General features: G+C 39.4%; 1 protein-coding gene across 1 annotated transcript in view; it reads left to right on the forward strand.

Annotated features, from left to right (window-relative positions):
* The window catches only part of LOC107299984 (macrophage colony-stimulating factor 1 receptor-like), a 17,040-nt gene extending 6,177 nt beyond the window's left edge, over nucleotides 1-10,863 (forward strand). The window contains exons 2-4 of the mRNA XM_015829331.1: nucleotides 8,086-8,337; nucleotides 9,915-10,190; nucleotides 10,706-10,863. Of these exons, the coding sequence (XP_015684817.1) occupies nucleotides 8,086-8,337; nucleotides 9,915-10,190; nucleotides 10,706-10,863 (686 nt within the window). The remainder of the gene's footprint in view (nucleotides 1-8,085; nucleotides 8,338-9,914; nucleotides 10,191-10,705) is intronic.
* Nucleotides 10,864-17,049: the final 6,186 nt, after the last annotated feature.

Below are 17,049 nucleotides of genomic sequence, written 5' to 3' on the forward strand. Positions count from 1 at the left end.
GTTCCATTTCAGTTTACCAAGATGACCAGTAGGTCTTTTTGAACAATCCATGGAATCTTCTGTACAAAATGAATTAAGTGTTCCTTGGCAAAATAAATAGGCAAAGAAATAAGACTTGAAATAGCTGAATGTCTAGGTACCGTTTAGGGTTCTGATTATTCCTTGTTGTAAAATTTTATATAATGGATTTGCCTTTGCGCTTCTTTCAACTTTCAAGATGCTCCTGGGTTATTAAACATTGAGTAATACTAAATGTTTTGTGCCACGATTAATTTATAAATTTAGGGTCAACAATCTATACCAGTTTTGGTTTCATAAAGTCATACTTCAATATCAATTACTATACAATTACTTTTTCTTACTATTTTTTTTGACAGTTAGCAAATAGGGTGATTATTTTTAATAATTATTATTTTTAATTATTTTTAATATTTTATTATTGAAATATGGAAATTTGAGAATTGTGCCTTGTTAATCATGTATCAGTTTATATGAATAAGTATGATCTATGTTTAAATTCTTGTCTGAATAGATTATTTTTAAAGATTTGATTAGAATTCTACCAACTATTTGTAGTTTTAATCTGGGATAAAGTAATTTTAAATTATGCAAAATATTCCGGTATCCTTCTCCTGAGCATCATCTGTGTTCTGCTTGTCATTTCTTGTCACACTGATCCCAATGAATATAAAAACCAAAAAATGAATATGCGGTTGTCATAGAGATATATCAGAATTGACTGTGATTGTATCATGGAAATAAAACAAAGCTGATTATTAGTGTGGTCACCATCACATACTGGTATATATTTCCAAATCAAGACAATGCCATTAAGACAACTAAGATAATTCCAAATTAAGTCAAACTTGGAACCCCAGGGAATCGATCTCTGAAATATTGGCAGAGAACCCACAACTTTTGGTGTTGAAAGATCTGGATCTAGGAATCCTGGATCAGGAATTTAGGTACTCCGTAACAATCATAGATGTATCTCAAGTAATCTTGAACCCAACACGTATAGGTGTTCATTTATTGGACCTTGTTTTTGTCTCAAATAAGATGTTAGATGATGTGAAAATGAAGGAGATTTCTAGTAGTTCATTGCCATGGTCAGATCATGCCTTGATCAAGTTGCAATTGTTAGTCACCCATGATTTCTGCAGGACCATATTCAGATGGTCCACCCCAGATGCCTATTGGATCAAATTGGTTTCCAAAGGGAAATTTTCCAGTGTTCTAGCAAGCTGTTCTGTGAAATAATCTGATATATAATTGATAATGAGAGGCAAATTAGATGCTGAACAGTATTGTTCATCCCCTCCTAAGCCATCTCTTTCTGGAAGCCTCTCTCAGTTGGTGACTGTTTAGGACATGTAACACCAAAAATGATACCTAGAACAGTGGTAGAAGAAGATGAGAAGTAAATTTCTATTCCATTCTGGAACAGTTCTTGCAATTAGGAAATGTTTCTAAATGGTCAACCAAAATTTGTCTCCTTGCAATTTGTCTGAATCAGACACCATAAATCAGCGCAGTCACGAGACATTTCACTTTATGCACCGCATCACTTAGTAATGCAGTTGCCAGTCCCAACTATGGCCAGTAAGTGAGGACTACCTATACTGTGCCTAGTTTTGGTTGCCACAATACAAAATGGATGCTGAGCATGGAAGAGCAGGCTGTTAAAAAATTGCAGGCACACGTCGATTGGAACATCCATAGCAGGCTGTTCAATACCTTAGTAGCTCAGGAAATTATTTCAAGTCTCACAATAAAACTTCGACTCATTGGTTCTTGACGTCCAAACCATTAAAGGATGACACAGGGCAGACAATGTGGATTTATTCTCCAGAGCATCCAAAGATAAGAATTTTTTTACTGTTCCATCACTGGAAGTTTGTAAGAAAAGACTGGACAGCCATATGTCCAGGGCAGTAGGAGGATTCTTGCAATGGGCAGGGAGTTGGATTAGACCTCCAAGATCCCTTCCAATGCTATGATTCTATGTTGCTTTCAGCAGGCTGAAGGGCAAACAAAAGCTGAAAGCAGAGAAGTGTTACTTGCAAAGACATTTAATTAATATTCCAGCTCAAAGATACCAACCAAGCATAATCAGTTAGCCATATAAAACAGAATAGCAGAATAACATAATTGGGAAGGGATCTTGGAGGTCTTCTAGTCCAACCTCCTGCTCAAGCAGACAACCCTATACCATTTCAAACAAATGGTTGTCCAATCTCTTCTTAAAAACCTCCAGTATTGGAGCACCCATATCTTGGAGGCAAGTTGTTCCACTAATTAATTATTCTAACTATCGGGAAATTTATCCTTAGTTCTAAGTTGGTTTTTTCCTTGATTAGTTTCCATCTTTACTTTTGGTCCTATCTTCAGGTACTTTAGAAAATAGGTTGACCCCCACTTCTATATTGGCAGCCTCTTAGATATTGGAAGACTGCTATCACATCAGCCCTAGTCCTTCTCTTTGTTAGACTAGACATACCCAATTCCAGCGACCATTCATCATATGTTTTAGCCTCCAGTCCCCTAATCATCTTTGTTGCTCTTCTCTGTACTCTTTCTAGAGTCTCAACATCTTTTTTACATCATGGCAACCAAAACTGGACATTTTCGCTCAATTATCAGAACGGGTATTTTTTATTCAAGCTTTTTTTTTCCATTTTATAGGTCATCAAATAGTACAGTTAACATTGACCTAGTTCTAGCAAGACACAAACAGATTATCAAGATGATAAAGGAGTTGTAACATTCGCATTAATGTATGTTTTCTCCAAGACAGGGGACATGATTCTGTTCTAGTTATCACTGCTCCAAAAGCCTCACCCAAGTTTATATCCTGTTTCAGAAATACCAAAGTATTTCTTTATTAATCCATCAGCATATTTCAACAGGCTCAATCAATAGGCCAGCTTCATCTCAATCCATTGAGCTCACTGGGATTGGCTCAACAGTTAAGCGAGAATACTCACTTTAAAACCAAATTTATTTCATTGGATAGCAGCCATGACACTCTGAGAAGTTTTGTTTTTGCAGAACTTAAACTAGGGAATTTTGATGTCCTCTTTGACACTATGTGAATCAGAGCTTACACATTGGTCAATGCTCATGCTTAATCATTCTTTATATATATACTGTATATATATATAAACAATTGTTACTTTTGTGTTTTATTTCTCTACTTCTTGTCAAAGAAGCTTGGGACATGTCGGAATGTAACGTCAAAGTTTGATATAGACATAAATAATAAAAAGTTTCAACTGTTTAAAAAAGGTTATAAAAACATAAAAAGGAAATATCACAAACTAAGAGCTGAAATCTAAGGGGAGCCCTCCCCCTGAAGTATTAGCAGAATTCATTTTGGGGGCTGCCATCCCACTCCACTTGCTCCCCCAATCAAATACTAAAAAGCAGAAGTGAAAGAACAGCAAAATTGAAGAGCTAAAATGGGGAGGGGAGGATGAGGCAGGGGAGACAACCACAGAAGAGGGACATAGACCACCAGTCTCAATGTGTTTCCTCTGTTGCTGAAAGGGACTATATCTCTGATGCCTTCCTCAGCAGATCTGACTCACAGAAATATTTCTCACTTCCCCATCTTTCCCTTAAAAATATATGTGGCAGTCAAAAGAAATCACTGATGTTGCAAAAAAAAAAAAAAGTTGGGGGAGAGAATAGTTTTATGGATCTTCTAAAACTTGAAGCCTTTTTTCCCTTTTGCTTCCTCCGTGAAAGTCATTGAAGGCTGTCATTGATATTTTGGAATCTGATATTTTGTTTCCTTCTTAATGCTCCATACATAATTCCACTTTTCCTTTCTTTATCTTTTTATGGGACATTGTTCCTTAAAACAATGTTGTTCAAACTTGGCCACTTTAAGATATGTGGATTTCAAGTCGCAGAATTCCCCAGTCAAGCCCACCCCCAGAACATGGAAGACAGATCCCTGGAGCCAGAAAGGTTAAGGGGAGGGGAGTGCTTTACAGCACTCTCTGAGGGTTTACAATGTCAGCATATTGCCCCCAACAATCTGGGTCCTCATTTTACCAATCTTGGAAGGACAGAAGGCTGAGTCAACCTTGAACCGCTCAGGATCAAATTTGTGACTGTGAGCAGAGTTTGCCTGAAATACTGCATTCTAACCATTGTGTCACCATGGAATAATAATAATAATAATAATAATAATAATAATAATAATAATAATAATAATAATAATCATCATCATCATCATCATCATCATCATCATCATCATCATCATCATCATCATCATCATCATCATCATCATCATCATCATCTACATGGAGGGAAGTGTGTAATGGGGTGCCCCAGGGCTCTGTTCTGGGTCCAGTGCTCTTCAACATCTTCATCAACAATTTGGACGAGGGGATAGATGAAAAACTCATCAAATTTGCAGACGACACCAAGCTGGCAGGAATAGCCAACACTCCAGAAGACAGGCTTAAGATACAGGAGGATCTGGACAGACTTGAATGTCTCTTCCAACTTTATTCTTATTACTATTATTACTATTACTATTACTACTACTATTATTATTATTATTATTATTATTATATAATAATAATAATAATATTAACAACAACAATAATAAAGAACTATTTTTTCTTGATTCCCCATTGATCCATCTCTCATTATCAAGCAAATGAAATCTGTTCAGCTTTTGACCAAGGTTATCCTAGAGTTGTCCTCTAGTCCTGCTATCTGGACACTCCCCTAGTCCTGGGGAGTGGGGATATCCAGACTTACAAAGGAAAAGGGCCGGTATAGCCATCAGTTATAAGTCTCTCACCCTTTGCCTGCCCCAATTAGCATGTGCAGCATCTCTTTGCCCCTGTTTTGAACACCAGGGCAAATAGCAAGACTTAGATAAGGGGAAGGGTCTTCACAGACTGTCCCTGGGTCTGTTTCTCACTGGCCTGTAAATCGTTAAAGGAGTCGCTGTGCTTGAGAGATAAAGGGAACTTCCTATTTCTTTCTTGCTCTTTCTTAATTTTGCATTGGAATGTTCTGTTTACTTATAAAATATTCTTTCAAAACAAATATGTTTATTTCATGCATATTCATGAGCTTAATCTAGCTGCCAATAAATGTAGAGAAATAAAATAGGCGATTGGGACTTGTATTTTTTTTATGGATTATTTCTATTTACATTTGCCCAACAACTGCAAGCAGCAAAGATACCTATGTACAAAATTATGTGCACCAGACACTTTTTATGTTTGAAAGATTAGGAACATAAAGCCCTTTTTCAGAAATGTTTGAGCTTTGCCAAGTTATGGAAATACAAAGATTCTCTGGACACTCCTTAGGGTGCCGTCGGCCAGACAATGCCGGCTGGCGACCCCCAGGGGGAGAGCCTTCTCTGTGGCAGCTCCTGCCCTCTGGAATGACCTACCCCCCGACCTATGTACAGTTGCGGACCTGCGCCTTTTTCGCTGAGCCCTGAAGGCCCATCTATTCCGTGCGGCCGGCCTGGCGTAGTTTGATTATGTTTTAGTGGGGGTTTTGTATGGGGTACTTTTAGAGCAGGCCTGTTATTTAATTTGATTTTTGAACAGAAACTTGTGTATATTTATCGTGGTTTTTATTATCGCCTGTTCACCGCCCTGAGTCCCGTAAGAGAGATAGGGCGGTATATAAATTCAATAAATAATAATAATAAGCCCAAATAGAGAAAGTCTGCACACGTATGAGAAATGTGAAAGGTTTTTTTTTTAATTCCATTCAGAACCATAGGCTCCATCTATATGTCTGAAATAATGTTCTCTTTAAGAATGTAGGCTAACACACATACACCACTCAGACCACCAGAGCCAAAGTCGCAATTTAAGAAGTCTGCTGAAAGCAATGAAGTTATTTCAAACTTAGTTGTTTTCTTTCTGATGTCTCTGTCTGTATGAAACAAACACAACTGTTCAAGAAAGCCTGAATTTGGACCAGATATATCGAAAATATATGAGCAGAAATCCCAAATGGGAACAACAACAAAAAATTATCTGAGCAAAGAGAACCCTCTGTTTCACTGTAAAACTGCAAAAACAAATTATATCTGAGAGCATTCTGTCTACAAAGAGACCAGCTGGCTGGCTAAGGCTCCAGAGAGGTCAATGGGGGAACAGAAAGGTTTTTTTCTCTTACCGGAAAGGGAAATGGCCCAAGTGGCAGAAAAAGGCTGGAGAAGAAGGTGAGTTTCACCCCAAAGGGAGAGAAACATTGTGTTCTAGGAAAAAGAAGGGGGTGCCTCAAAGAAGGGTGATTGCCAGAACCCCTAAAGAGAAGGCTTTTCTGAACTCAGTTTGACTGCAGAAAATTGCTCCAACATTCAAAAATAAAGATTTCTTTGTTGATCTTGGATGAAAAGGGCAGATCAAGAAGGAAAACAAAAGTGGAGGCTAGACACTGCAGAGGCTGCACAGGTCCTTGACTTACAACCATTTACGTAGTGACCGTTTGAAGTTACAGTGGCACCAAAAAAAGGGACAACTGGTCCTCATACTTATGAATATCACCTCATCCCTATGGTAACGTGATCAAAAGTCAGGAGCTTGGTGACGGCGTGTATTTACTACAGTTGCAGCTTTTCATGGTTACACGGTTGCCATTTGCAACCTTATCAGCCAGCTTCGACAAGCAAACTCAAAGGGGGAAGTTGGATTCACTGAATGGCCTTGTGTGGTTTATGTGACAACTTCAGTGATTCACCAGTAGCCCTGTTGGTGCAGTAGTTAGAATGCAGTATTGCAGGCTAACTCTGCCCACTGCCAGGAGTTCGATCCTGACCGGCTCAAGGTTGACTCAGCCTTCCATCCTTCCCAGGTCGGTAAAATGAGGACCCAGATTGTTGGGGGCAATATGTGTGACATTGGTAAACTGCTCCGAGAGTGCGGTAAAGCACTATGGAGAGGTATGTAAGTCTTAAGAGCTGTTGCTATTGCTGACTGTCATTTGCAACCTTATCAGCCAGCTTCGACTAGCAAACTCAAAGGGAGAAGCTGACTTCGCTTAATGACCTTGTGTGATTTACTTAGCAACTGCAGTGATTTGCTTAATAACTGTGGCAAAAAAAGGTTGTAAAATTGGGTTTGACTCAATTAGCAACTGCCTTGCGTAGCAATGGAAGTTCTGGTCCCAATTGTAGTTGTAAGTCGAGGACTACTTTGAATAAAATGCACAATGAATAATGAAGTGACATTTCCTTTACACCCACTGAATTCTCTAGGTATGGACTCCAGTTTACTAAGGGTTAGTTATGCACGGCAAAAAAGGACATACAGTTGGTTTTTCATTGTGGGACTAAGAAAAGGAAGAGAGAAGCTGGATTGTAGAACTGAATAGGGTATCATGGTTGGTTATGTAACTGTCACAAAAAGGCATGAGATTGTGGCTCCATCCACTGGAAGAATACCAAAAATAACCATGGCTTTCTTTGGTAAAAGATTAAGGCCAGCTGGGGCCCAGCAACCATGAGCAGACAATATTATTTTGTGATTCCCTCTGTCTTTAATTTCAAACCAGAACTGCTATGAGAGAACTTACAAAGGATAGTGAGTTGATGTAGAGTGCAGAAGGGAAGCCTTCTATAGCCTTCTATAGACTTGTGGTGCAGAGATTCAGATAGCCCTGATCCTTTTAGCCTTTTATAAGAATCTGAAGACTTGGCTTTACCCCAGAAGGGTAAGCAAGCTTGGTTCTTAATGTCATTTTAGGATTAGATCATTTACCTAGGGAATTATGGTGTGTTGTTTCTAACTTTTTTTTAATCTTTGTTTGCTATCCAGAATCACTATTGTGAGAAGGGCAGCCAAATCGTCTCTCTCTCTCTCTCTCTCTCTCTCTCTCTCTCTCTCTCTCTCTCTCTCTCTCTCTCTCTCTNGAGAGAGAGAGAGAGAGAGAGAGAGAGAGAGAGAGAGAGAGAGAGAGAGAGAGAGAGAGAGAGAGAGAGAGTACAAAGCAATAGCATTCCAGCCACCCTGACTCACTTTTTTAAAAAATGTTTCTCAGAATGAAGAATTGGAAGATAACAAAAAATAATATTCTTTTTCTTTATTTTAGGCTCAGCTTCTCCCACCATCTACCCTAATCTTGACATTCTGAGAGTGAAGCTAGGAGACTCAGTCAAATTACTTTGCTCAGGGAATTTCCCTGTTGAGTGGATCGGTATCCAGAATGGGTCCACCGTGATCATGTATGACAATGGCACCCTCTACGTGCCAGAGGCTAGTTGCAACCAGATGGGAAGCTACCAGTGTGCTTATATCAACAAGCCAGAAGAGGGGATTAGAACTATATATGTGGCTGTGACAGGTAACCAGATTTCTCCTTATTATCTGTCATATGCTTTGGAAATAAATCATTGCACATGCATAAGTAAACAGTGACTGAGAATTAGGGGAGTAGATGGATTGTGTTCCCCATCCATTGTCAGCTGTCAGTGTTTTTACAGAGGATGGAAGGGTTGTAAAGTGTGGAGTGTTAAGCCTGCTGAGGATATGTTAGGGTCTTTCTCCATCAGGTGGCAAAGGCACTTGGTGGGAGACGAAAAACTTAGGCCAGCAGGATTAGAAACTGACTCCCTTTGAAAGTAATTTTTTTCAGTAAGGCTTAACTATACCAATATTTTTTCACATTTGAAACAAAGCAATCATGGGAAATCCCTGCTGCAAATTTGTCCAGTTCCACCATGAGAAATTAGCTCATTTGGATGACTCATGGAATGGAATCCCTTCAAGCAAAAGAGTCAGTTGTTAATTCAGATGTCTACAATCCTAGGAGATTATCAATCTTGACTCTTGGCCAGATTGTGTCCCTAGGAGAATATACCTGCAGTTTGGGAGTCCTTTTTGATTCACAACTGGAAGATCTGAAGGATGAGGTTGCCAAGCAAATCGTCCTAGGGAAAATATACAGCACTGATGTGTTTTTTAAGAGTCAAAACTGACTTGATGGCATATAATAAATGAGTCTGGATTCACAGCTCCTGCTGGGTGAGCAAATGGTGGTCATGGGCAAAAGATTTGCCCTTGAAGACCACACAGAGACTTTAACAGCCGCAAAATGCATTACTGCTACATTGCACTACTGCTTTGAAATTGTTACCTGTGCATTTCTGAGCATGGTTGAAGGTGCAAGTTATCACATATAAAGCCCTGTAAGTCTTGGAGCCTGGGACCAATTTAGGGCCTATTTATTCAATGAGGGAGACAGAGTCCTGCTGAAGATCCTTTCCTACCATGATGCACAATGAGAGGAATGCCCTCCTGAGACAAGACTGACTTTACAGATATTAATGGAGTCAACACCAAGCTACTTGATATCGATTGGCTACTATATGCATTGTTATTATTTTTACGAATGAAGGCAAATATCCCTATCCCAGGATAATGTTGCAGGATCCAATCTGGGTCCCCAGAATGTGAGAGAGCAGTTCCCTGAGGATGGGCTCCAGCAAGAGTCCAAAAGCTCAGAAGACTAAACCTCTGGTCCCGGTGACCGGCCCAGAGTGGATCCTGTTATTACTTCTATTATAATTAATATCTGTACATTGTCTAGTGTATGCTGGGTTCAGGCAAAAAATATATCTCATAAACAAAAATTATCACACACACACACACACACAGAGAGAGAGAGAGAGAGAGAGAGAGAGAGAGAGAGAGAGAGAGAGAGAGAGAGAGAGAGAGAGAGAGAGAGAGAGAGAGAGAGAGAGAGAGAGAGAGAGAGAGAGAGAGAGAGAGAGAGAGAGGCCTCTACTGACAGAGAATACCTGAGCTCAGAGATTTTGCTCTCACCACCAAGTCACCACAACCTTATTTTAGATTGCTTTCAGCTGTTTTTTCTAGGCATGCTAAGCTACCATATGGATTCCTAACATATTTCTTCTACAGATCCTGACTCTGTGTGGTGTGGCCTTCAGAATGTATATTATTCTGTGGAAAGGGGCAGGGATGCCTTGCTTCCGTGCCTGATTGCCAACCCAAGATTCACAGGCAACATGACCCTCCTTAAAGACTCTTCTCCAGTTGACTCAGAAGTCTCATTCAGACCTAAGGAAGGAATATGGATTCACAAAGTAGACCTGAGTGATAAAGGGTCCTATGAGTGTAAAGCCCAGGTTCAAGGACAGTGGGTGATTTCACCCAGACTTATCCTTTCTATTTATGGTAGGTTGGAACTGCTCTTTTGTAACTACTTGAACATGTGTTTACAAGCCTTTTGGGACAGGTGTTCTGGCAGCAGTTAGAAAAAGTGCTCCAGTGCATGTTGTTCGTTTTTTCAACGTGGAGAGGTTGATTCCAAATTTTATATATTCATTCTGCTGTGCAATGCTGGATCAATATCAATCAACAAAGAACAATTGTCTAAATTGGCAGAACAATGAATAGCTGCTTCAGTACATTAGTTGTTCTTTACTGTCACTGCCAAACTGGTTTGAAATAATTTGGGTTAAAATGGGGACACACATCCCCTCCATGAAAAACTGGGATAACGTCTTAATCCCTTGTGTCAAAATGTTGCTGGAAAAGATGCTGAAAGGGTCAGAAGCTTAAAACAATGTCCCATCATTAGGCAGAAATAGCAAAGGGAAGCATAAGAAAAGATGAAGATGTTAGGTTTCTTGTACTGACAAGCCTTTCTAGCTCAGTGTGTATTTAACAGACTTTTCTGACTTTTTCAGACAACCTTCAGCCTTTAACAGTTACTGTTGAAGGAATAAAGGACCAAGTGCGGTTACAAGGAGAACCTTTCAACATTTCCTGCAGAGTACAATATCACTCTTCTGAATATCATGGCAAATGGATCTGTCCCCCTACTGCAAACGTAAGCCATTTCTAAGAGTTTTTGATGTGAGCCTTAGCTTGTATTGATTGTCTTGCATGAACTCAGAGATTCTTGTGGCTTATATGAGCCCATTCATTCAAGGACTTAGACCTGTCTTCCAGAGCTGTTGAATGACAATGTCTAAACATCCATAACCAACAAGTCATTCATGAGTATCTGATGATTTAATATGTGCTGCAATGTCACAATGAAAACTCTGCTCCTTAGATATTTGGGTGGAATATTGTGACACAATTAGAAAATGGCAGAGTTTGCAAAATGACACATGTGTCATCATTTTGGCATCATCATGGCTAGGTCCAGGCATCATGAGGCTATTGGCTGGCTCGGGCGATGGGAGTTGTAGTCTTGAGGCAATCAAATTGAAGAAGGCTGCTTCAACTGTGCATTAAACTTGCAGCTCTCCAGATTGATTTGCTTTTGCATCCTGATCATTTAATCCAGGTTGTTTTTTAACAATTTCCGAGTGTCTCGAATCTTCAAACTGCCTTATTGTGTGAACACAAACCTCAGTCATTTCCAATAGAGGTAGAAGGAACCAAAGGATATTTATTTATCAAAGGGATGTACTGATGAATCTTATGTCTTTGCTTTCTTTGCTTTCTACATACTTTAATTAGCTTGTAAAACAATTTATACTTCAGTATATTTTTATATTTAACTAATACAGATGTGAAACCATTATTTCATAGCCTGTTGTTTAGGAACTAGCATAATCTGAAATATATCTGAAGCACTAATTAACATAAACAATTGGGGTTAACAAAATATAAGTGGAGGACCAGCCCTGTTCACGGAAAAGCCCTACAGTCTGGAAAAGGTTTAATTGGAGATAATGGGGACAAAGAGCTCCTATCTCCAAATCAGCACAAAAACATCTGCCTTTTCTTACCACAGGCCAGCACGAATGAGATGGAAATTGATACTGGATTAGCTCAGTCATACACAACTGATTTTACCGTATTCATTCCAGCAGTGCAGTTACAAGACGGTGGAAAATATACTTGTCTTGGGGAAATTTCTCAAACAGTTGTAAATGCTTCGGTTACTCTCCAGGTACTAGGTAGGTGAAATTACAAGGAAAACCTTCTTCCCCTCACCAATAAAAATAGGCTTTGTGTATCCAAAACACCATTCCAGTTTATTAATGAGGTTGTTTTCATTCTGTTTCTGTGGAGTTTTTACATTGTGTTAGCTGACTGGAGGGTTTTTATGAACAGAAATATGGAATATCAGTTAAATCAATCAGAAATGAATAAACACAGTGCATGAGAATAGAATAGAATAGAATAGAATAGAATAGAATAGAATAGAATGGAATGGAATGGAATGGAATGGAATGGAATGGAATAGAATGGAATGGAATGGAATGGAATGGAATGGAATGGAATGGAATAGAATAGAATAGAATAGAATAGAATAGAATAGAATAGAATAGAAGGGACCTTGGAGGTCTTCTAGTCCAGCGCCCTGCTAATGCAGACGTTTCTCCTTAATTCCAGGTTGCTTCTCTCTTTGATCAGTTTCCAACCATTATTTCTTGTCCTGCCATCTGGTGCTTTGGAGAATAATTTGACCCAATATTACAGTATTTGAGGCAGCCCCTCAAATACTGGAATACTGCTATCATGTCACCCCTATTTCCTCTTTTCTTTAGACTAGCCAAACCCAAGTCCTGCAGCCATTCTTGATATGTTTTAGTCTCCGGGCCTTTGATCATCTTAGTTGTTCTTCTCTGAACTTTTTCCAGAGAAGAATTATCAAACAGTATATGAAAAGAATGATCAAACCTGCATGAGAAGAATTATCAAAGGTTGTCTACTATTTAGTATGATAGTCTCTCAGTAAGGAAGTTACATGATAAAGACAGAAATTCTTAATATTTTCTAAAATACAAATGTGTTATATAAGAATTTTTCTTCATGGCTCAGGAAAAATATACAACTATAAAATATGAAAATTCCCAGGTACTTCAGATTAATTAGTATAACTACTGCAAAGTTTTCAGATGAAATGTAGCATTGCTTTCTATTCTCTTTTAAAATTCAAGATAGAATAAAATTTATAATACTTTCAAAAATGGATGTTTTAAGGACATAGATATCTTGTTTTCCCACATCCCATATTTCCATTCATCTCTCCAGCATTTTGAATGGCAAGTTTCTGGGGTAATTCAACTACCTTGCTCCTATCAAATTTTGTCCATAAAATCCAGTATCAGTGCATAAGTTCAACACATTTATGACCAATTTTTCTACCTTCCAGATACACCTAAAAGAAATCAAAAGCTTAGATCAGACATGTCAAACAAGGCCCCGGGGCCGGATGCAGCCGGTGAAGTGGTTTCATATGGCCCGCAAAGCCATCCTGGAAACAGTGAGGGAACGGCCCCCACTACCTTGACCCTGGCCCAGGCCAGCTGGGAGCCAATGTACAATTTTGTGGTGGCCATCTATGCTGAAACACATTCAGTCTTAGCTACACTGGCCATCTAGAAACAGCAAGGAACCAGCCACTGCTGTGTCGGCCCCAACCCCTGGGTGCATGCTGGGGAGGTGTCACCCTTTGTGAGGAATGAAGAAATGGACCATGCCTTGGCGCTTGCCCTAGTCCCACCCCCTTCTGCCAGAGACCCTCAGATCTGTCCCACTCCTGCCCAGCCCCCCCCAGGCACCCTTGATGCGAACGATGTAGAGCTGGCCATGCCCACCCAGTAGGCCACACTCACTCCATCCATGCCCACCCAGTAGGCCGCCCCCCCCCCCGAGGGCAACCACAATGCTGATGCAGCCCTCAATGAAATTGAGTTTGACACCCCTGGCTCAGACACTCCCATCCCAACTCCAGAAACATGAAGTTAGTATTCTGTCCCGGTCCTTTCATCAGTTCATGTTCATGTTTGCTTCTTTTGTAAGACCATCAATTGTCTGTCTACTGGATTTTGTAAGCCACCTTGTAAATCACTTTCAGGGTTAAAGATCAGATCAGAATTCTTTAAATCAGCTTTCCCTAACAGGGTGCCTTCCAGTTGTAGTGGCCCAATCAATCATATGGGATTGTGGAAATAATAATCCCATGTATTTCAAAGCCACCAGAATGGAGATAATGAATTGAACGAAGTCCTTCCTGTGGGATTTTTAAATTCTGCATACAAAAGTAACTATTGGCTGTGGCAGGTAATGGATCATGGGCATGCAATAGTGCATCATGTAGCATCATGGCTGCTCCTTGTGAATACTGCAGGAATTAGTTGGGTTTGGTCTACCCTTCAAAATGACCCTCTGCAATCGAAACAGGCTCATTGGTCATTCCTGAGTAGCTGAAAGGTGGGGACAGCTTTAAGTACTTTATTTTTGCTTTGGAATGTGCTGTTTTGCTGCTGGACTCCTCAGTGATCATCATCATTATGCATGTGATGAACAAATCTACTAAGAATCAAGTTATTTTCCTCAAGGAAATAGCTTTCTACCTTCACTTCCTTAGAGATTAACATCCTACTTTGCTTTCCAGAGAAAGGATATCTGCGTTTGTCCACATTACAGAACAGAATTCAGGAGATGAACATGCATCAAAACCTGAACCTTCATGTGCTCATTGACGCGTATCCTAGACCTTCAACGTATAGATGGATACATGTAAACCCATCAGGAAAGCCCACAAACATTGGCCACATGGTTTTTGGTCATCAAAGGTAAAAGCTAGGTGGTATTTTCCATTCCTTCAGAGGACTTAGCTACTCATGCTGTCATTATCATCTAGTTGGACCAAGGCAATCCACTTTACAGGAGACTGCTGTTAAAGAATATTTAGAAACTACAGCTGGTTCAAAATGTATAGTTTCAACTCCATCAGTTTCACAGTCCCTGCATTATTTGCCATCTGGTTTTCTTCTCTAATTAAAGTACCAGTTTTAAACTACAAATGTTATCCATGGCTTGCCAGATATTCCCAGGACTTACTTCTCCAGCCAGTTTTGACTCTACCAATTAGATCTACCAGGAAGAAGCTGCTGCAATTTTCAATATAGTGTGCCCTGTATTGAATAGTGACAGATGAGAAGGTTGTTTGATAACTGTCTTAGACATGATTTGAATGATGTTTTCTTTCCTATTTCTATTCAATATATTTTTGAAAGCTAGCATACCACAAAATAAAGCTCACAAAATAATAATCTGTCGCTATGGAGATCTTGTATTACAATCGCTTCTTAACATTTTTACATGCATATTTGCTCTCTCTTTTGATAGACACAACAATACACTCAGGGTGAATTCGATGAAGGAAAAAAACAGTGGCGAATATATATTTTTTGCAGACAATGGGGAAGCCAATGCATCCATTCATTTTTACGTCTCCGTGAAAAGTATGTCCTGTGCTACTCATTTTTTGTAATGACATGTGGGAATGACTTTGGGAATCACAGATGCAGCCAAGGAGATGGATAGATAAGTGGTGAGATAAAAGAGAAGCAGCAGAATGTGGATAGGGCAAGCAGCTCAGAAGGGACCCACCCTAGTTTCTTGGCTGCAAAGGAGATTGGGGGGGCAGGGGGAGATTTGAGATGTACAGTAAACTTACAAGTAGTTTAGAATTAGTTCTTCTGGCCGTGCTACATGTCTGGTGTTTCTGGAAAGGCTGACAGTTTCCAATCTAGAGTGCTAGAAAACTCAAAAGCCACACAAAGTCTTTCTAAGGGAAATCCAGTTATCCTTAAAACAAAACATGTCCATGGTTGCCCGTAACTATATCAGATCTCAGGGTAGGTAAGCAAAAGGAAATTATCTTCTTTTTTGTGGCAAAATGAACACCAGCTATACTTCTTCCAAAAATTCATATTTTATTACTGTGGATATTGTCCTGGAAGTAATCCTGAATTCTTATCGGAAGTAACTTTTCCTAGTCATAATTGAGTCAATTCACTCAGATGGAAAAATAATTGACTTTATGCCACTGTATAAAAAAGGTGATGGGGAGCTAAGTTGCAAAGAGCATGCTATTAATCTGATTTGCTGCAATTTCCATTTTTCAGTGTGCTACCATTTTCGTACAGCTAATGAGATTTGAAATGAAGAAAATATGCTGGTGTTTACTGTCTTTACTGGCTCCTTTGCATTTGCTTTTTAGCTACACCAAAAATTACAGCATTGACCAACATTTCCAGTGGTCTCCAATGTGAAGTAACTGGCTATCCTCCTCCACATATTCAGTGGTACAAATTGCCCCCCAACATTTATAGGTAAGTAATAGAATCACAGCACAAGCCAATGCATTTCTACTCAAAAATGCTTGCTGAGACTTAGGGGTATAATATCACTGCAGCTTTAATATACCACCATTTTCATTATGAAACTGATTCATCTCAGTTCTCAACATGCTGACTCTGTAAACTGCTTAGAGAGGGCTGTAAAGCACAGAGAAGTGGTATATAAGTCCAAATGCTGTTGTGATTGCTATATTTTATAGCTATACTATAATGAAGGAATCCCACTGGGCTGATTGTTTTGATTTTGGTTTTTTTAAAAATGCAACTTCCTACAATGTAATTTCTGGAGCAGTTAATTTACACAATTAAAATTATATTATGGTTGAGGCAATCAATCAAAGACAAAAGGGTATAGGGAAAAATGGGTTTATGAAGTTGATTGCCATAAAGAAACTATTGCTAATTTGCAAATTGTTCTTATTTGTGAATGATTCTCATCCATTTGTTGTTTCCTTTGGGGTGTTATGTTCATTGCACAATTTTGGAATTTGTGACAATTGCTGCTAATTCAAATTATCTAAAAAGATGAAGATCAATGGCAGTGAGATCAGGAATGGGACCATCTAACCCATGTGTTAGACCAGAGCTCCCCAATTCCTGGACTGCAGACTGGTACCAGTCTGTGGCCCGTTAGGAACTGGACAGTACAAGCAAGCAAAGCTTCATCTTTGCATATACAGCAGCTATGTACAGCACAAAATCACTCCCCCCACCCCCACCAGGTCCATGGAAAAATAAAACCAGTCCTTGGGGCCCAAAAGGTTGGGGATCACTATACTGGACAGTATCTCTTTGACAAATTAGCTCTTCCCCCTGTTCTCATCATTTGCACAACAGTAAGAAAAACCTCTGATACATCAATCCCTAGAAATTCCAGCAAATAAAATTCTCATCCACCTGTCATACTAATATCTCTG

This window comes from Protobothrops mucrosquamatus, unplaced genomic scaffold (genome assembly GCF_001527695.2).
Source record: "Protobothrops mucrosquamatus isolate PMUCROS unplaced genomic scaffold, P.Mucros_1.0 scaffold5868, whole genome shotgun sequence".
In the NCBI taxonomy this organism is placed as follows: Eukaryota; Metazoa; Chordata; class Lepidosauria; order Squamata; family Viperidae; genus Protobothrops; species Protobothrops mucrosquamatus.